This window comes from Coregonus lavaretus (assembly GCF_964263955.1).
Source record: "Coregonus lavaretus genome assembly, chromosome: 4".
NCBI classification, from domain to species: domain Eukaryota; kingdom Metazoa; phylum Chordata; class Actinopteri; order Salmoniformes; family Salmonidae; genus Coregonus; species Coregonus lavaretus.
This window is the reverse complement of record NC_139991.1, coordinates 23,247,442-23,267,888: the sequence shown is the minus strand read 5'-3', so window position 1 is coordinate 23,267,888 and position 20,447 is coordinate 23,247,442. Positions and strand designations below refer to the sequence as shown.

The window sequence follows — 20,447 nt, the reverse complement described above, 5'->3', positions numbered from 1 at the left end:
GACCAATTTTAGTGAGACCAGTGCTAATAAATATAAATGTTTGTGATTAGCATCTCTGCGGCACAGGTGCATGTTTGTTGCAAGGGGAGGCATGTTCATTAATTATCAGCGATGAAAAGTACAGTGCGCCATAAACACAGTCCAAAACCCAGCTCCCTGATAAATGAATGCACAGATTGTTAATGTACCATTGTATGGCTCAGCCTCGTGGAGCTTAAAAAAAGACTCCTGCCAAATCGGACCAACCTGGAGGTGCGGCTTCCCTTTCAACGTCCAGATTACACAGGATGGAGCTTTAAAATGGCATTTTTTCCCCCTTACACATAGGGTCCAGGATTAGATAGACAACACATCCCCCTCTGTAATTAGATTTTTTCAGACTGGTATTTACTGTTGACGTGGGTACTGGTGCTAGTACACTGCTGGTCTGTGAGGAGAGACCAGACTGAGAGCAGCATTTGGTGTTGAAGTGTCTACTTGGCCTTGTGTATTGTACCCTAGAATTAAGCTGTTAAAATAATTTTGTGAACAGTAGATTTAATCCGCAGTGTTTTCACAAATTGTTATTAACATAATCATGATTTCATATCTGGTTTAATCTCTCTCGTCAATCTGTGTGGACTTTGCTGGCTCATATACAGTGTATGTATGCACATAAGCAACCCACTGCCAAGGCACAGCCTCATCATTAATATACTAATCAAATCACTGCTATTTATGTTATATTGACAATGGAAATAAAACAGAATGATTTCCCTTTATGAACTGTTAATATATAAATGAAGGTTTCGATCATGGCGCTGCTTGGAGCAAGAAAACAAGTACTCGGCTGCAGACAAAGACAAAATCAGCCCAAAATAGTTGTTTTTCAGTAGCTGTGAAAATGTTTTATTAGGGGACTGCTGAACACCTGCCTTAAAATGTCGTTTCAACATCTCCCGAATGCCATTTTGCTTAATTGACTTGGAAATGGCCCAAATGTATTGCTGAATGCAGTCTAATTAATATTAATAATAAATGCCATTATTAACATCAAAGAACATCTGGTGCCCCTGTTTACCCGCATGCCTTATATGTAACACATTTTGCGGCTGTTTCATCTCACAAACATCATGGGGTAAACACTTCCTGAATTTCTTATTAAATGTATTTTATTTCATTTTGTTACACAGGGTCACTGATAGCACCCTCTGCCCAAGTGCTAGTGAGTTCATCTCGTGTGCATGTGGTCTTTCAGATGCTTGAGTGTTTTTCCTGGTCTGAAGCTGGTTGCTGTGATACCTTAGAGGATACCCTGGTGTACTCCCGTTCCCCCCAAAAAAGTGCTTTCACTAGCATCTGCATAGTTGTCTGCATTAGGAGTTTTGTGCCCATGAATCACATACTAAATAACTTCAATCTAAAATTTCATTAAGTAGTCCTTGTCAGGTAGTAAAAGCAGGAATAATGCAGTGGTGTTTAATGATAATTGGTGTTTGGTTAATACATTCTATGAGTTCAGATTACTTTCTAGCAGTGGCTAGAATGCTAGCCTCAGCAGTGTAACTAAACCTCAAATTGATTAACTCGCATGAACCAGCCGTTCACAAAGATGGCACCCGTCCAAATAAAAAAAGAGAACAGAGCATCAGCCGGATGGTGTTGTGTTGCTCCGGCGTAAGGAAATCAACTCCCCCCGGGCACATTTTTAAAAGCCTAATGCCTTTAAAATGATGTCATCACATTTTACTTGCTCTCTCCTTTTTTGAAATCCACACGTTTCCTTACCAGTTTTTTCTCGCCGTGACAGTAGTTACATAGAGGGAGAGGGCACTGGCTTTGACAGAACACGTGATGCATTAGAATAATGGAGAGAGAGGGAGACCTCTTGTGTTTTTATTACCCTTCTTTTTTTCTTCTTCTTTTTTGTGAAAGTGATATCACTGTAATCAAAACCACAGAACAATTTAGCCTGGAAGTGTGATTGAAAGAGCACCATTAAGGAAGAGGCCTTTTCCCCTCAGTTATTTCTCTGTTGTTGTTGTTTTCTACATTAATGGGAACAGGGTGTGGTCCGTCTGGAGAGGCTGTCTCAAAGGACAGACACACAGACGCGCATATACGCGCGCGCACACACACACGCTCACGCACACACACACACAAACAGGTACAGAGTGTTGTATGTGTCGGTGGGCTCCTGTGGCATTTCCCCCTGGTGGTTGAGGAGTTTTTTATTGTGTCACTAGCAGAGCTCATGGTGTCAGAGCTGTAGTGCAGCAGACAGCAGCCAGAATGACTGATACTCATCCTCCTCCCAGATGGCCTGTACAACTCTGCTCCAATCTGATCTCAGCCCTTTGTTCTGTTATGTTCCATTACATTTGGATGAGCCCAATAAAATCAGAGCTGGTCTCAAATCAGAAAGCCTGAATTATATATGCATGTGTGTGATATTATTCCACTGCAACAGGGCCTTAATGTGTCACTTTGTATGTAACTGGAAAAGTAGTGCATGGCGGATAAGAGTACAGTGTATTGATAATGCAGATTAGATTAGCTAATGAAAATAACAAGCTATACAATTGCAGTTTGCAGTGTGTAGTAAGATAAGTACAGTAGTATTGGGGATGTTTAATGAAATGGTGTAATTTTATTTATTAGCAAAACTTGCTTGTTAAATCAAAATATTAATTGTAGAAATGACGTTGATCACTAAGAAATGACAACAGTGAAAGCATCTGATCGTATCCATGGAAGGCTTTTCGCTCACCTATGGGTAATATTAACTTTAACTAAGCCAACTTAAAGCATTAAACATGTATAACACTAGCTATGGACTAACAGTACACTAACAGTGTGTGCACTGTAGTCGTCTCTGAGAGATAGCATTGAGAGTTATGGTAGCAGGATTTAACAGGGTAATATATGAAGCCAATGGCTTGCCTGTGACAATCATTTTAATGTTGTGTCTCTTACAGATTTTCCCTTTGCATAAAAAGGAGCAAAGCAATGGAAAATCAATACATAGAGAATAGTTATAGGTGGCGAGTTATCGAGAATCTCTCTGTCCCAGACTCGCTCCTCTGAAAGATGACGTGTAATATATGAGGTGACCTTCAAATGTCATAAATGTGTTGTGCAATAAACTGTCAATATTTGTGGTTATACGGCGCAGGATGACTTTTACAGTAATTGGAACAGCCCTATTAAAAGCTTGGGATCAGTCAGCTGATTAAGGACAACCACGCTGGACGCCTAACGCCTGGGACTCTCTCTCTCTCTTTCTTCTTTCTCTCTCTCTCTCTCTCTCTCTCTCTCTCTCTCTCTCTCTCTCTCTCTCTCTCTCTCTCTCTCTCTCTCTCTCTCTCTCTCTCTCTCTCTCTCTCTCTCTCTCTCTCTCTCTCTCTCTCTCTCTCTCTCTCTCTCTCTCTCTCTCTCTCTCTCTCTCTCTCTCTTTCTCTCTCATCCATACACTACATGAACAGATACATTGAAGTTTGGGTGTGTGAGTGTGTGTGTGCAGGCGTGCTTGTGTATTTGTTTGTGTGAGAGCATATAGCGATTGGAACATTCATTATTGAATGTCTGTTAAATGCTGGGAGAGCATCCTCTCCCTGGTACAGGATCACTATTAACCCCGCCACACAGAGGTCCAGAGGATGAGGCTAGCCATAAGCTGTGTTTTTAGGGGTTTAATTCAACTCCATCTGGGGTGGACAGGTGGAGCTGTGTTTGCTACATGAGAGTAGGAAACCTTGCCAAGAGGGGATATGTCAAGTGGTGTAAATGTGTTTGTGTAGAATTTAGTTACAGTACAGTATGTGTACAGATGTAGGGTCTCAAGGCTCGCACACATCACGCCGAATGTGGATCTAGTGTTCGTCTGCCGATCGTTCAGCGCCCTGTGCTTTAGGGACCAGCAGCTGTAGACTTCTGACTGCCGGCATTTTTCACGCGATTCTACATGTAAAATCGGTGCGCAAATTATGCTCAGAGGTGCTATGTACTCTGGGCCAGCAAACTCTATTGTTGTATCTGGGACCTTAATTTGAGCCAGTTTCCTACAGCAGGAAAATAGTCCTGCAGCAACAGGAAATGTGAACTATTATGTGGATTATAATTAATGCAAATTTTTGTAGCAGTTGATACATATTTCATAAGGGAAAATCAAGTACGAAATGTTTTTGTGGAAATTACAAACTTTAGAAGCCTTTTTAACCTCAGTACACTACAAGTTTAAAAGTTCCTGCGTTGCAGGAAAGTTATCCTGCAACAGGGTGATTAAATTAAGATCCTATATCTGTATATGGACTGCAGACATGTTGGGAGTATTGATTAGAAAGCCTTGTGTCTGGGCATTGGTTTGGAGAGGGTGGGTTTGGAAAGGTCACATGCAGATTAGAATACTATGAATGGGGCTATGGTTATTACAGTTAAGGATATGTCAACTGTTCAATACTGTATGCCTGTTGTCTTGGGGTCACATCCACATAAATACAATAGTACACTGTACATTGGCAGTGTGGGTGTAGAGTCATGTGATTTGCCAGCAGTAGGAGGACTTGCTGACTTCAGTCTTTCTTTTCTTTAAAACATATTTGACTCTTAAAGAGAATGGAATGGGGTGGGGAAGAAAAGAAAAGATTCGGCTACTGGAAGAAATGCTTTTGATTGTGTGGCATGGTTACCTAAGTGGGTTGCTCCATTCAGATGCTCTCCCTCCCCACACGCATACCATATCATGTGCCGGACTAGGAAAAAAAATACATGTTTAACCTTATGTGAGCTTTGGTGCGGGTCATGCACTAACTGACTTGCAACATAAGCAGCAGATGTGGGCCAGAGACTGCTTCTGGGGGGTGATGGGGTGGAGCCATAAACAGAATAATTTATCTTACTGTGAACTGGTACTTCTTCCTGCTTACCCATGATTTAACGGGGTATGTGGTTAATAAGGTTATTATGTTGGTGTTGGTATTGGGCTGTGGAGTTCACTCCACCTCATCGGTCATTCTGCTTGACTAGAGTGTAGCTTTCATAACATATCACAGCTTACAAGGACTTCTTGAGAAACCATCTATACAGTTAGCTGGTCATGTAATGAGGTCATGACCCATATACGTATGAGATAACATCCTTACCTTGTGATTGTGCTGCCGTCAACTCTTTTCAAATCTATTTCAGTCCCTCCTGAGATCCAGGTGATTATGTGGAGAGCAGTTGTTGGTCTCCACACGTCTATGCAGTATTAGTGGCAGTTCAAGCAGGGTGGGGTCACTCTTATCACCCTCTCATATCTCTGACAGAAGCGACGTTACCTGTCAAAATCAGGGCGCTGCGAAGACACGTTAGCCCACTGCTGACATAGCTGTTTCTTTTTTTGTATTGTTCATTTCAACACAATCCGCCATATGCTACCAGAAGATGATGATAGCGGGGATAAAACATTCCGACGGGAGTGGGAGAGTGTGGAGGGGGTCGGCCCGGTGTTTCTAAAGAAGCCTGAAAGCTTATGAACTGTCAGCGTTCTGTCAGCTTGAAATGGGTGGGAAAAATAGCGGCAAAACGTGAACCCATTTATGTGTTTGACTTTGTGTGGTGTTAGCAGATTTGGGTGGAAAAGGAGGACAAAGAAAAGAAAAGTGTGTTTTCTGACATGGTTTGAAGTGACACTCACCACTCCTCCCTTGTGTGTCTGTGTGTGTCTCTCTTGTTGCTTGTTGCTCCAGATGTCGGGGATGACCTGGGGAAGACAGCAGGGAGTGTTCAGCAGGCCCCATCCCAGCACAGGGACAGGAGCCTGGGCTCGGCCATCAAGGACTGCCCATACTGTGGGAAGACCTTCCGCACCTCCCACCACCTCAAGGTCCACCTGAGGATACACACAGGTCAGTGGAGTGAGTTCCCCTTAGCTATTACTGCATCACCTTTTTCCCTTCTGCCACCGCTCTGCCTACAACTTGAGTCAACACCATTTGGCCATGTTCAATACCATTGGCGAGGACAGTTATTCAAAGCGCCCAGCTGTTTCCTGGAAATATGCTGTAATTAATGTGACAATGGCATTCAGTGGTTCCCCTTAGCTACTGTTCTTACCCATATCTAACAGCAAGTGTAAAAAAGATATCTCTACCTGGATAACCTTCCGTGTTAGCTGCTGGGAGGTAGAGGTGGTCCCATTGAGAGTAATGATGTGGACACTGTGTCCACTGGCCAGAGCCAGATCAGGCTGTTATACCCCACTACAATACACTGCAAGGTAGAAATGCCCCAGTAAATATCCAGGCTAATGTCACATGTAGGCCATACTAAGGTCACCTTAGATCAAGGACATCGGCTCAGCTAATTGTCCAAACAGACTAATCTAACATGCTATGTGCTATGTATGCTACAGCATGTTCCTACACTATGTTTCTGCATTGAGTGTGTTCTTGCATACCTTGTAGCTTTGGAATACTGCTTGGAATGTAGCTTAGAGTACTGTACTGGACCACCTGTGAAAATCCATGGCATAATGTTATGAGTCAGCCCATATAAGACACAAAAGAGCATGACCCTAGAAACGAGTGTTTAGCATTTCTTCAGAGCTTTGCTCTAATTACTTGGCTGAGGGGAGAGTTTGAGTGTACACCCTAGTGACAGTCTAGTACACTATGCTACAATACCTCTTCAGTCTGCATTGCTTTCTCAGATTAGGCCTGGGAATGACAAAGTACATACAGCATACTCATGGAGATCTCATGGTTTTTAAGACTGCATTTCTTATCAGCCTCTGTTCTTGTTCTACATGTAACTGTGAATGCTCTCGGATGGAGCGTCTGATGTCCTGACATCTGTATCTGAAGACACCATTTTACAGTCCCAAAAAATGGAATCCTTAAGTGCCAGAAAAGGCATGGCTCAAGCTTTCAGAACTTAAAATGGAAATCTCTTGCAGCTGAGGAAATCAATGCTTGCTTTTCTTCCTCTCTTTTTTTTCGCCATGCACTTAAAAAGAGAGAAGGGAGACCACCCAAACTGTGCCCCCCCTCCCCCCTCCCACTTTAATAAGGACCACATACCTCTGGTCTGGAGGGGAATTAAGGAGCCAGTGTAGCTCGTAGCTCGGCGTAGCGCAGGAGCACTTGTGCACTACCATAATTAGGATCTCTGTGTAAAATAGCACATCCAGGTCACCGAGAGCAGAGCAGCCTCAAACCTGATTCTGCAGACCTCTCTGAATACCTCACCGTCAGGAGAGGTGGGGCCAGGGATGGGACGGGTGACGGGCGGGGAGCATGGAAATCTGTTACCTAACAGAGGGGGGCTGAGTTATGCCTGCTTTGAGTGGTACAGTAAGGGTCCCCAGAAGGGCCATATTTCAGCAGAGAGGAAACAGAGGCCTCATCCCAGGCCCTCCGTTAACTCACTCAGTGCAGCAGGCCAGGCCCTGCGTAAGCACAACTCAACATGGTCACTTCATGCACAGAAACCGTCTGATATATCTACAAGATGTTGCCCTTTAAATCACTCATACATTATCAGATTGACTTCAAGTTGAAATGAGGATGATTACATCAAGGCGATGACTTTTACATCCAATGAAGATTCCTCCTTGATGGCAAAACAGTGGAACTCAGAGATGACATAATGCGCCCTTCATCCTAATTCAGTCTGAACAACACAATGGCATTGCTTACTGAGAGGTGCTCGCATTGTGCAACACAATGTTAGATTAATGACTCGCTAACATTTTGTTGAAAGGAATGAAGTGAATTTAAATTTCTCTAAAAGTTAAAGAGCTAATGTTACAGTATTAATTTCCTCTTGAACAGTGAGTGGGAAAATATCCATTAGTGAAATTAACCACAGTTTCTAGGTAGCTAACATTGTGCAGAATACAGTGTGGGGCCACAGTTAATGAACACTGCAGTGGGTGATATTTCATTATACAAATTAATGCTCACATTTTAATGGGAAAGTCACATAATGAATCTAGGCTTCAGTGACAGCAATTAGAGACACAGATTGTCCCCTTCTGGACAAGGCAGTATTTAGCAGTAAGCAGCTGTGTGTAAAAAATAAAAAGGTCCTTGCTCTTGACAATGGCTACGCATAACTTTAGGGGAAATAACCAATAGAGTTTCCACTCACCTTTAAACGGAGACAGAGAAAGAGCCAGGCCTTGCCCATGTCACATAACCTTAACCTAACCTTGCAATCAGAATGAATCAATGGGGACCCATGATCTTGCTCTCCATTTCTCTCCCTCTCTCCTTTTCTCTCTCACCCTCTCCATCTCTCTGCCTCCCTCCCTCTCTCTCCCCTGTTATTTCTCTTTCTCATTCATGAACATGTTTAATACTAACATTCCCTACCCTTTTCCATACTAGTACCTCTTTGCATGTAACAACACTACTGTTTAGCAACACATACTGTATGTTGATGTTTGTTGCTAACCAACAGCTGTGCTTATTAAATGCTATTTAACATTGACTTAAAGGTTAGATGTTTGGATAGGTTATTTTCCGAAGGGTTTCCCAGTTCAGCCCAGATAAGATTTGAATAACAGCACTTCTTCCAGTGCAAACTGCCTTTCAACATTATGTAAAGCCATATGGAAATGTATCTTAAAGTATGTCATATCTATTAACTGTTTTAATTGCCCCTCTGTAGTGGCTCTGGGTGTTTATTCTGAGTGGTTACTATGGAGCTGTGACAAATCATCCAAATCCAGATGAAATCGGTTGGAGTAGAATAACTGCTTACAGAAGTAAAGCAAAAAACACTATGTCCCAGCACTGGGAGGAGGAATACATTGATACATATAAACGTTATAATAGTTTTAATGTACTGTGGCAGGTGATCATTAAATAGTTTCCCCTTATTTTATGAATTTGTATTTCAGTTTTTTTCCTTGATTGTGTTAATATATTTTCTTTATTACCTATTTAAGAAAAAATTAGGAGAAACATATATTTCTAAACAATAGTAATTCCTTTCTTTTGTGCCATGGAGATCTGCTGTGTTTCACAGAGGTTGTGCTGTTTGCGCTGATATCAATTAAATGTGGATTAACGGGTACATAATGACCTTTAGCAGTAAATTGTGTGTAATGTTGCAAGGCAGGATACAGTATATTCCCCAGATGTCACACATGCCCCTGACGTATGATTGAGCAGATGTCTTAGCGAGTCCAAATGGTCCACAAAGAACACACACTTCCAGACAGACACACACACACAAACACACACACACCACATTTACGGTATACATTTCCCAGCCATGTATACATTGATTACTCTTCAAGGTTTGTTTAGAGAGGTATCATATTTTCAGTTATATTCAGTGGTGTAGTGGAGGGTAAAAGTGTCTCCTAATTGGCAAATATTATATTATTATTATTATTATTATTATTATTATTATTATTATATTAAATGCAAGTAAACACAGTTTACCCACCTTTTTTAGCCTAACAGTTTAATCACCTTTTGTGGAAAAATGCATTGAAAGTATAGGAAGCGTTACTTTATTCACCACTACCGGTGATCAGAGTTTACCCACCTATTGTATTTGTTTACAATACCATTGCATCACTGGTTATATTCAGATGTTTGAAGCCCAAGATTAAGCATATGTCCTCTTATGTTTTTTAATATTTGAATGGTGGTGTAGATGCCCATTTTCATCGTTAACAGCCGTACAAAAATATTTAACTAAAAAAACAGATCACTCTAATTTCACTCTAATTTTGGGCATAGAATATCATTTTGTCCAGTTAAAGGAATTGAGAATGATAATTTGCATCAGGGACGTTTCCTTATTAAATCAGCCCAAGCCCCTGTTATCCTGCTTAGAGGATAAGCACTTATTGGGTTAAAAGCTCATCTCGCATGGTTTATTTTAAATATATGCTTCAAACTCACTCTTGTGTAAAAGAAAAGAACACGGTACTCTCTCTCTCTCTCTAGCTCCCTTTCCCTCTCTAATTTTCTTTCTCTCACTCTGGTATCAATATTGTATTGAGTTTGTATTTGTGGCCCTTTATTTGAGAACTGTGCAGTAGGTCTGCAGATCCTACAGTCTTTTTCTGGAATGGTGCCTTCCAAATAATGATAAATTACTTGAGCAGTATGCCATTTGCTAATTATATCCATGATTTACTACAGAGCAAGACTTAAATCATTCAATTCAGTCTTGCGTAACAATGCAACATTTTTTCCTGGTAAAAAATGGTTTCCATGTGTATAATCTAAACATGGTATAGCTATATATACACACAATACTTGACAAACATCCTTTTATTCGTTACTTTTTCCAAACCCCCTTGCTCTTCACGCACTTAGCTGTAACTTATCCAAGAGAAATGCATGCCAGGAACATTACTATGTCTAAAAACCAAGCTTAGCATTTATGCTTATTGTTTTTTGATTCCAAATCTGTCTTTGGTTCAAAATATATTGTAATTGCTAACAGGATGAATTTAATGTTAAGATACTGGTAGTAACTTATCTCTCCAAAGCAAAGGCGATCCACTTTTCTGGCAAAAATCATGATTGCATTTTACCATTCAAGAATATTTATGAATATTTATGTACACAGTATATTTATGTAGAGATGCTGTACCTGCACTGTAAGTCAAATGATGTTACTACCACTATGCTACTACCATGATATACAAACACATGTTTTCCATATGTACATTCTTGCTCATTTGTGTCAGTTAAAGTCTGTTTTAGTTTCATATGAAGGGACTGCATCTTCCACTATTTGGTCAAAATGGCCATAGAGCCATTCAACTGGGAAGTTATGGAGAGCTTCTTCTCTGTGCATGGTGATTTATGATAAACTGCAAATAGAGAACGTCCGAGAAATCACTGTCTCATCGCCAAGGCAGAGGCCTGTCAGCGAACAAGGCCAAGAGAGAGAGACCCACTAACAACCCCCAGCCCCCCCATGCAAACAGAGATAACATCGAGACAGTTGTGTTGTCAGTTGAAAATATTATCTCTTGTAGTGGACTGAAAGCACCATATGGTGAAATGGTTTTTATTGTGTCGACATAAGTGATGGCTCACTTGGCGGAGCTGGATCGAGCTGGATCGACCCGTATTCAGATGCCAATCCCCGAATGGAGCTGAGGAACTGTTTGCTGAATGCAGAATTCTGTTGAATGTTGGTTAACACTGAGATCATTGTGTTGGTTTTCACTGTTGTTTCCTCTCTTATTCATTTCCTGTCTCTCTTTTTCTCTCTCTATCTATCTTTCTTACAGGAGAGAAACCCTACAGGTGCCCTCACTGCGACTACGCAGGCACCCAGTCTGCCTCACTGAAGTACCACCTGGAGCGCCATCACCGTGAGCGGCAGAATGGCAGCGGCCCCTCCTCCGGACACGCCCCTCCCTCTGAGCACAAGGAGGAGCACGGCAAGGGTGGCGTCTTCGCCCGTCCTGATGTCCTCCGCGGCGTTTTCAAGGGCATGCCCTCCAGCCTGGACTTCAGAGGGGGACCGTTGCACCCCCACCAGTGGACCCCTCCCGGAATGTTGTCCCCCAGGGAGCGTGAGAGGGACAGAGAGCGAGAACGCCATGGCCTGGGATCTGACACTCCCTCTGAAAGCATGAAAAGCCCAGAGGGCCCCTCCGCCGCAGACGTCCCAGCCAGCTTCAGAGACCTGGGCCGGGCGTACCAGAGCATGGTGGGAAACGGTGTCAACTTCCAGGGCTCCCTGCAGGCCTTCATGGACAGCTTCGTCCTCAGCTCCCTGAAGAAGGAGAAGGAGATGAGAGAGAGCCACCTGCAGTCCCAGCATTACTTTGAGAGTGGTGAGCCCAAAGCCAAGAGGGCTGATACTGGTGAGGAGAAGGCTGAGGCCAAGCCATCAACGGGCAAACCTGGGTCCCAATACGAGCCCCTGGATCTGTCTGTCAATGTCAAGCCTGAAACAGGCTCTCTGCCTGGCTCCTCTGTCACCTTCCAGGACAACGTGGCGTGGCATGGCTGCCTCTTCTGCTCCTTCACCACTGCCTCTGTGGAGCTGATGGCCCTCCACCTGCAGGCCAACCACCTGTGCAAGGCCAAGCAACGCAAGGAGGGCAAGGAGCACCAGGGAGAGCCCTCCCACTTCCTCAAGGCCAGCATGGGCCCAGCCCACCTCCATGACAGAGACAATGACAGAGAGGGGGAGAAGAGCCAGTCAGCCTGGTCCAACCACATGGAGCCCCACGCCAGCATGGGAGCCTTCCAGAGCGACTTCTACAAGCAGTATGGAGGCATGTACGATGGCTCTCCAAGGACCCCGGGCCTCCAGGGGTTTGGAGCGACATGCCCTGACCCAGCCCTGGAGCAGCAGAGCCAGGCCAGAGAAACAGCTGGGGATGAGCTCTCAGACAAGGCCTCCTGCGGGGAGCTGGAGGAGCAGGGACAGTCTGAGGATGAGGATGGCAGGGCCGGCGAGCGCTGCCACAGCACCGAGTCCTCCTCCGCCCAACCAGAGAGACAGCATCCCCACTCTGATGACGAGGAGGAAGAGGAGGAGGAAGAGGACAGGATGGAGGGGGAAGATGAAGACAGTGCCACCTATCAGATGCCGAAGCAGATGCAGGCCGTATCCCCGGCTAGAGAGGCCCAACGACCAGGGGCCTCCATGGGACCTGGGGCCCCTTTCCCTCCCCAGTCCCAGCCTCAGCCGCCCCTGGAGAAGCAGTGGCAGCAGGGCTTGGGTCTCCTTTCATCTCCTGGTGGTCCCTCTGGGCTGCTGAAGCCGGAACATGCCCATCTCGAGCAGCAGATGAACATGCTGTCCGTCCTGAGGGCCTACAGCTCGGAGAATCTCGCAGCGTTGAACGGACTTGGAAGCAGCTCAAACAGCGGCAGCGGCATCAAGAGACCAGACGCACCCAGTAAGTGAGCCTAACCCTGCCGCATGGCCCCGCTTTTGATCTTATTGCCCCTACATCCACAATCACACAAACAATGCACACACACACACACACTCACCCAGGAACACATTCAGTATTGTATTTACCTACACTCTCTAACACTACAATATGTACATTTGCCAACACCACGTTTCATACACACACAGCATCACACGCACATAACTTTGTCCTGAGATTCACAATGAAACTCAGAAACTCACACCCCAAAAAATTATTTGCTCTAAAGTGATTTCAAGCTTATTTCAAGCAAGTTTAGAAGCTATTGGAGTGGCGAGTAGCAACAGATTAATCTTTATTACACGTTTATATTAGGGAGACAGTAGTGTCTTCTCTCCCTCCATCCCGGGGAAGGGAATAATCCTGTCTCCCAGAGAGCAGGACCTCAGCTCCCATGTCATCTCAAGCACACGGCGGTTAACTATCTTAGCTCTCATAAAGCCCTTTCCCAGAAGCCCATTACTTTATAAGACCCAAAGATCTATGGACCTGTGAAAAATGAACTGTCAGCTTTCATGATTCTGTTAAGGTTACAGGCGCTCCTTGAGACTGCTGTTTTTCGGAGTGCCCTTTTGCAGTTTCGGTGATAAAAATCTCAGGGAAAAGGAATCTTAAAGTTGAGCTCAGAGCACAGCACTGGGCCAGCCAGTGTAGAGTAGTATGTAGTAGGATAAGTGAACTACGCACTTTAGTCCAGAACTCAACTAGCCATATCTGGAGGATTCCATCATTGAATATGTCTCTCACTCGCCTCTCATTTTAAATGACAACATAAATATTAAATATTGCATTTCTTGAATATACTGTAATATTCATTAAATGTCACACACATATGTTATCCGAGGCGTGTTATCTAGCAACCTGAATTAATTTTGTTTTAGGTTGATACCATTGTTCATATTCTACAAATATCGACTGGCAAGACATATATTTTATTTTGTTAGATAAACAATTCCTTTGCAAAGTGATTTAGTATTTACAGAGAAAAATGGGCCTATTTTCATTAAGTTTCGACATGCTGCAAAATACTCAATATATTTACATGATAAATAGTTTTATGATATGTTTTTGTATAACTTTTTAGAAAATAATTGATTCAAAGCCCATATTCAAATGAAATGAATAACAGCACTCTTCAGTCAATTGCTTTTCTACTTAGAGGGTTAATGTTGTCGTCATACTAATTTAGCAGTCAGGTACACCAGTGTATTGTGAATATGTGACCCATCATAAAGAAATGACACAATTGTTCATGATTAGTCGACCTTTACTGTCATGGAAACTATATCTGCCATCATTGAACCTGTTACATATTTTATATGATTTTAGAGGGTCATTCACAGTGATGAAAATGAGTGGCATTTTTACTTTGTAAATGCTTTTGTGTTGGAATGTCCTCCTTTAATCAAAAGGTATTTGAAAGCTACCCTTGTGACGTAGTCGCTTTTCAACAGAACCGAGAATGCCTGACCTTTTTAGATAAGGCTTTGTCAATGGAACAAAAGGCTTTCTTATGTGGTATGTTATTGTCCCCTTGCTCGAGTCAGTCTCTCATTATAATAGGACCTAGCTGTTGACTATGTATACAGCTCAGCAGCATTGATACTCTTTTACAATCTCCTGACCCTGTTAAAGTTTTGGGATGACACCAAGAGATAACCCATGAAACATAAGAGATGAATATACACTAAGTGTACAAAACATTAAGGACACCTTCCTAGTATTGAGTTGCACCCCCCTTTTGCCCTCAGAACAGCCTCAATTTGTCAGGGCATGGACTCTACAAGGTGTCGAAGCGTTCCACAGGGATGCTGGCCCATGTTGACCCACAGTTGTGTCAAGTTGGCTAGATGTCCTTTGGTTCGTGTGCCATTCTTGATACACATGGGAAACTGTTGAGTGTGAAAAACCCAGCAGTATTGCAGTTTTTAACACAAACCGGTGCGCCTGGCCCCTACTACCATACCCCGTTCAAAGGCACTTAAATATTTTGTCTTGCCCATTCACCCTCTGAATGGCACACATACACAATCCATGTCTCAATTGTCTCAAGGCTTAAAAATCTCCTCCCCTTCATCTACACTGATTTGAAGTGGATTTCACAAGTGACCTCAATAAGGGATCATAGCTTTCACCTGGATTCACATGGTCAGTCTATGTCATGGAAAGAGCAGGTATTCATGATGTTTTGTACACGCGGTGTATGACATCAGTGCTCATAATCGGGTTGTGTGTGTGTGTGTGTGTGGCAGTGTTCAGGTTCCCTAGCCCCGGCAGGGAGTCTGGAGGCTGAGTGGCCAAGCAGCATGTCAGCGTGTCAGAGCCCATGTAGCTGGAGCCCCTCTTGACCCCGTAACACTCACCTTTGTTACACCCCTGCTAAATATTCACCATGCGCCCTCCTCTCCTCTCCTCTCAGGGCAGCAGGGCTGAGTGTCTAGTGTTACACACACTCACCTTTACCAGCCACAGCAACGCTGTACAAGGAGAGGATGCACAGGCTGCTAACCTCACTAGGTTACAACGGTCCATAAGGCCCTGAGAACCGCCCAAGGAAACCCCTCTACCAGGGGTAGAGAAACAGATAGTCACTGGACCAGTCCTAACCCACCTCCCTCTGTATGTCCTGTGAGTGTTCCACAGGCAGGTTATTCTCGGTTAAGGTGCACTCATCCTCTGTTTCTTGGCTAGCTAAGCACAGCTGGATGGAAGTGTGCCAAGCCTGACCCCGCCTCCTTCTCTCTCCACCCCTTACAACGCTCAGTCTCCTGGCAACATCTGCTCAGAGACCTCACAAGTTTAGTTTACAGAGGTGACAGAAATACAGTAAACAGTCATTCAAAAACCTTCAGGAAACATTCTCCAAACTTCACAATGTGTTTCCTGTAATCAAGCACAGATGATAGCAGTGCTGTTGGATATGGAAGTCATGGTAGATACATATTGTAGAACAGTAGATACTCTCAATGCATGAATATGTATAGGGCATGGATAATAGTCACAACTACCTACCCCATATAAAGTAGCAGAAAGTCTTCCTAAATAAAGCCCACTATCCCCTCCCTTCATCCACTGATCTCCTTATGGATGGGTCTTCCATGGGGAATTGCAAGGAACCTATTCTCCACAGTTATTTGGGGTGGGGGTGGCAAGCCGTCCTGAAAATTCAATTCAGAACTGGCAAAATGTGATTATCTGAAGTGGGTTTGCATTAGGTTTGTATGCAAATAGAGCATAAATCATTAATATCGAAATTCTCGCCTGAATTTGGGCTGTTGAGCACATGGGCTGGGCTCGACGGAGAGCTGAGCGTCGTAAGTGGCTCTCTCTTCATTAGCATGCCCAGAGCTAGGGGAGGGTCCTTCACACGCGCGCACACACACACACACACACACACACACACACACACACACACACACACACACACACACACACACACACATTTCTCTAAATATATTAATGGAAAATCAACAGTGATCATTCCATTCTCTCTGATATGTCATTCAAGAAAGGTTTCCAGTTGGTATAGTGTGTAGTACAGAGTGTAATGTTAAGATTGCTATTGGCCCACTGTGTTGTTGAGGTGTGTGGAAGTGTTTCACACAGTCGATACCCACCTGTGATAGAGGCCTTTCTATAGTCATACATTATTAGGCCTGTACTGTTGTATTACTTAAACAGTATAACATTTAGCATTTATACAACAGACTATACATTGTTACAGTGTGCACCTTTCTTTAACACTCACATGGTCTCTCATTGGTTGAGATTGGCAGTCTGAAGAGGCAGCATTGATGAAAGCGTGGGTTAGGATAGGGCTTGGGTGGGCACGCTTAGGTGTTGCTGGAAATATAGCATAACTCAAAGTGAAGCACCTCTCACAGGAGAAGGAGAGAGATAGAGACAGAGTGATATATAGAGATTGAAAGCTATGCTCACATCACTTATACGTGTATCTCTGGCTTTCTGTTCACAAGGACACTCTGCTTGTGCCCGGTAGTGTCTGGGCTGCTATCATTGTGGTTGTTTGTTTGTTGTTGATGATTGTTAGGTAAATGGTTATCGTGATTCGCCTGCTTTAGAAAAGTGAAAAATTGCTAGTTTGGCTGCTTCGAGAGCTTGAACAAGTATGAACCAACAACTCAGTGTCACAGTAATGGGAAATAGAAATCTTCCGCTACAACAACCCGTCTTTTGATTTTCCTCTACCCTTATCTATTGCTAAGCTTTAGGGCGAGACTGGCTCAGAGTAGCTAACAGACAGTGTCATAAAGGGTCACAACAGGGTCATTCAGTGCTGCTATGCCACCCATATTATGATGTCCCTTGGTGCCAGGTCACCTGTCACTACCTCAAATTCTGATGTTTACTGCTAAGAGTGCAGTCCAATCAGAATCCTTAGCCTCAGCACCCTCACCCTACTTTTGCCACTTAACCCAGACATTCCAGGGGCATGGAGGGCACTGTTGTTTTCAGCTCGGTGACAAGGTCAGGGAGAGCAGAGGCAATAGGGTTAAACAGGGTTAGTCTATCAGTGTTAATGTTATAGCACTTGACGTGGAGAAGCAGGGCTGGCACACATGACGATCCAAGGCAAATGTAGCTACCAACGTTAGAATGGTAAGGCGCTGGTGGTATGTCGACTGTCGAGCATCTTTGGGAGAAAAGCAGACGATGATGGGTATACGGCTGCAGGGAAGGAGGGGTGGGGGTGATAGGGGGGGTTGTATGTCTCCCCCTCGTGATAATAGTTCATAAGGGCATAACACCCCCTGGTGGAATTGCAGAGGAAAAAGAGGGAGTGAAGGGGGAGACAGAGTGGAAAGAATGAACGAGGGACACTGAGACGGATCATTGTCTATTTAAATACTTCTGGAGAGAAGATGTGTGATTCCACCACGTGGTCATTTGGGTTGATCAATTTACAACGCCCCTCAAATGCAGGCGCCGTGTGTTCACGATGCACAGTGCACAAGTGTCTCATGCCAAGCTCGCACCGCGGGAAGTTCAGGAGGAGGAGGAGGAGGAGGAGTAGGAGGAGGAGGGAAAGAGAGAGCAAAAGAAGAAGAAGAAGAAGAAGAAGAAGAAGCGAACACAGACACAGATTGACTGTGTCAGGAACACAAACTATGTAAAAAACATAAATGTATTCAAGCCTTCTCTGATATTTTTAGCCCTGAGTACAGCCTCCTCTGACAGCGTCGGTCTGCTTGCCTATGCTCGCGGGAGATTTTTTGGTTTCTTGTGGGGGGGGGGGGGGGGGGGGGGGGGTTGTGGGGTTGTAGGGTTGGTTGACTACTTAGTTGTAGCAGTGTTCATGTCACTGGTGGCCAATTACCTCTGTCAAGAGGCAGAGATTTGAAGGCGGCCCTCCCTGTGTGGGACTTGAACCCGCAATCGTAGAGGTTAGGCGCAGGGTTGTGGTACTTCTGGGCCTGTCAGCCCCCCTCCACTACTGAGCAGAGCCTGTTTCAAGCTCAGACCAGAGTAATAAAAGGATCATGTGTGTGGGTCCCTCTGAACAGGTTCTTTAAAGTTATTATGATAATTAAAAACATATGGTGCCTTTCCTAGACTGGGGGATGTCACAGATGTACAGGATCATAGCTAGCATTACAGATCCTTTATTTTCTCTGTAGAGAGGAAAGCAGGGCTTTGCAGTTCAAACACTTCCTCTCAATCTGCGACTCATACGGTCTCTCTCTCTCGCTCTCTCTCTCTCTCTCTCTCTCTCTCTCTCTCTCTCTCTCTGTCTCTCTCTCTCTCGATTTCTCTCGATTTCTCTTTCTATCTATTTCTCTCTCTCTTTAGTTCTCTCTCTCGCGTTCTATTGTGCACACAAACACACACACACACATACCTAATCATACATTAAGATACAGTAGTGAAACACAGTCTCTGAAACGCACACACAAACACACACAGATTAAAGCCTGTGTTCTTTATGGCTTTTTCAATTTGCTGCTCAGTAATTACCAAAGCCACCTAATTCATGGACCCATGGACTATTATAGGGAAACAGAGTGAGTGACAGTGATACCAGCATTCCCAGTCAGAGTCGAAAGATATTTATATATTTTTGGTGTTTTATTTTCTCCCTTACTGTGTAACCCTCTTAATACACTATGATAGGATGAAACCTGGTAATTGCCAATAATACTGTCCTCATCAGGTGGCTAATTATCATTAATTTGGTCTTTGTTAGTCTGTTAGTGTACAAACACAGCCACACAGCTCTGACAAGTAGGGAGTGCTGGGTTAGCTTAATGCACTAAGACACCTGTGTGTGTGCTAACAACCATGAGAGGCTGTCTCACACTGGTGATGTGTGCTGAGATTAGTGAGATTGTGTTTAACACTAATGACATGCACTAATGTCAATGAGAACCTGTCTCACGTTGATGATCCCTTCTAAAAGTAGTGAGTTGACCAACTACCCAACTGGGAGCAACGCTCTTCCTTCCCTGCATGGGTCAACCCAATAGGTCCCTCACCATTTTCACTGCTCCCCTGTACAAAACTCTGGTAAGATCAGCCTTCTGTGGATTGTTCCCACACCCATGGAATTTTTTCTTTTATAACATCGCTGGAGGGGAAAGTTCTCCCATGATTAAGCTGTCTGGAGGATGTCTGTTTCTCTGAGTTTCTTAGGCGACAGACAGTGTTGGCGATACTCTTTTTGTGCATTGTGCAGTGTGAGATGACGAGTTGATGGGTGAAGCAGAGGTGCTATTTCACATGTGCAATATTACCATTTTAACTTGCACCGAGGTGAATTATCACCTTGTCACTCACCAGTGCAAATACTAGTTTCAAAGAGCAATTAATTGTAATAGCTGTTGTCAACCCCTCTAGATGATACCTGTTGCTCTCCCTTAGCAGCCGTGGGATCTCTAAAAATATTTCCCCCCTGCTAATTTCCCAGATATCAACTCTTCTGTGCTGAAAGGCTTTGAAAGGCTTCATATTCTCTCCTCTTTCTCACTCTAATACCTTGATGATATTGGCCTCATAATTTCCTGAAAGTACAGTGAATGAAGTATCAAGTTCCCTCGGAAGAGAAAAGGGAATGAATATCGAATGTTAACAACTACATGCCAATTATTCTATTCATTATTTTAGAAGCAAGCAAAAAAATCCAGGCTGGGATCATGGGAGTTGCAGAAAGTAGCTATTCCCATTCATACAGGAATGGATGCGTGTGTGTCTCTGTATGTGTGGGTGTATGTGTGCACATTATATTCAATATAACAAAACATAAAACAATGGTTATAAATTGGCCTTCCAACCCAATATACTGCATTTGATATGATTTTGCTTTCCATCTTGTTATTTTGGTGTTTGTTTTTCTCACTCCTGTAGACTTTGTTCAATTTGAGATATTCCTCTTAGCGCCGGGGTTCTCTTCCCAAGGCGCCCTCAGATGTAAGGAATCAGCCTCAGAGGGGTTGTACTGATAAAGTAACTCTTCCTGCGGGAGTGCAGGTACACCACGCATGCAACACAAACATAATAACCGTACTTACACCGCCAGCCAACACATAATGAG

General features: G+C 43.8%; 1 protein-coding gene across 1 annotated transcript in view; it reads left to right on the top strand.

The window, feature by feature from the left end:
• The window catches only part of LOC311128591 (zinc finger protein 536-like), a gene marked incomplete at both ends in the record, with an annotated part of 97,915 nt that overhangs the window by 36,091 nt on the left and 41,377 nt on the right, over positions 1–20,447 (top strand). Inside the window, 2 exons of the mRNA XM_084160777.1 lie at positions 5,709–5,876; positions 11,234–12,862. Of these exons, the coding sequence (XP_084016903.1) occupies positions 5,709–5,876; positions 11,234–12,862 (1,797 nt within the window). The remainder of the gene's footprint in view (positions 1–5,708; positions 5,877–11,233; positions 12,863–20,447) is intronic.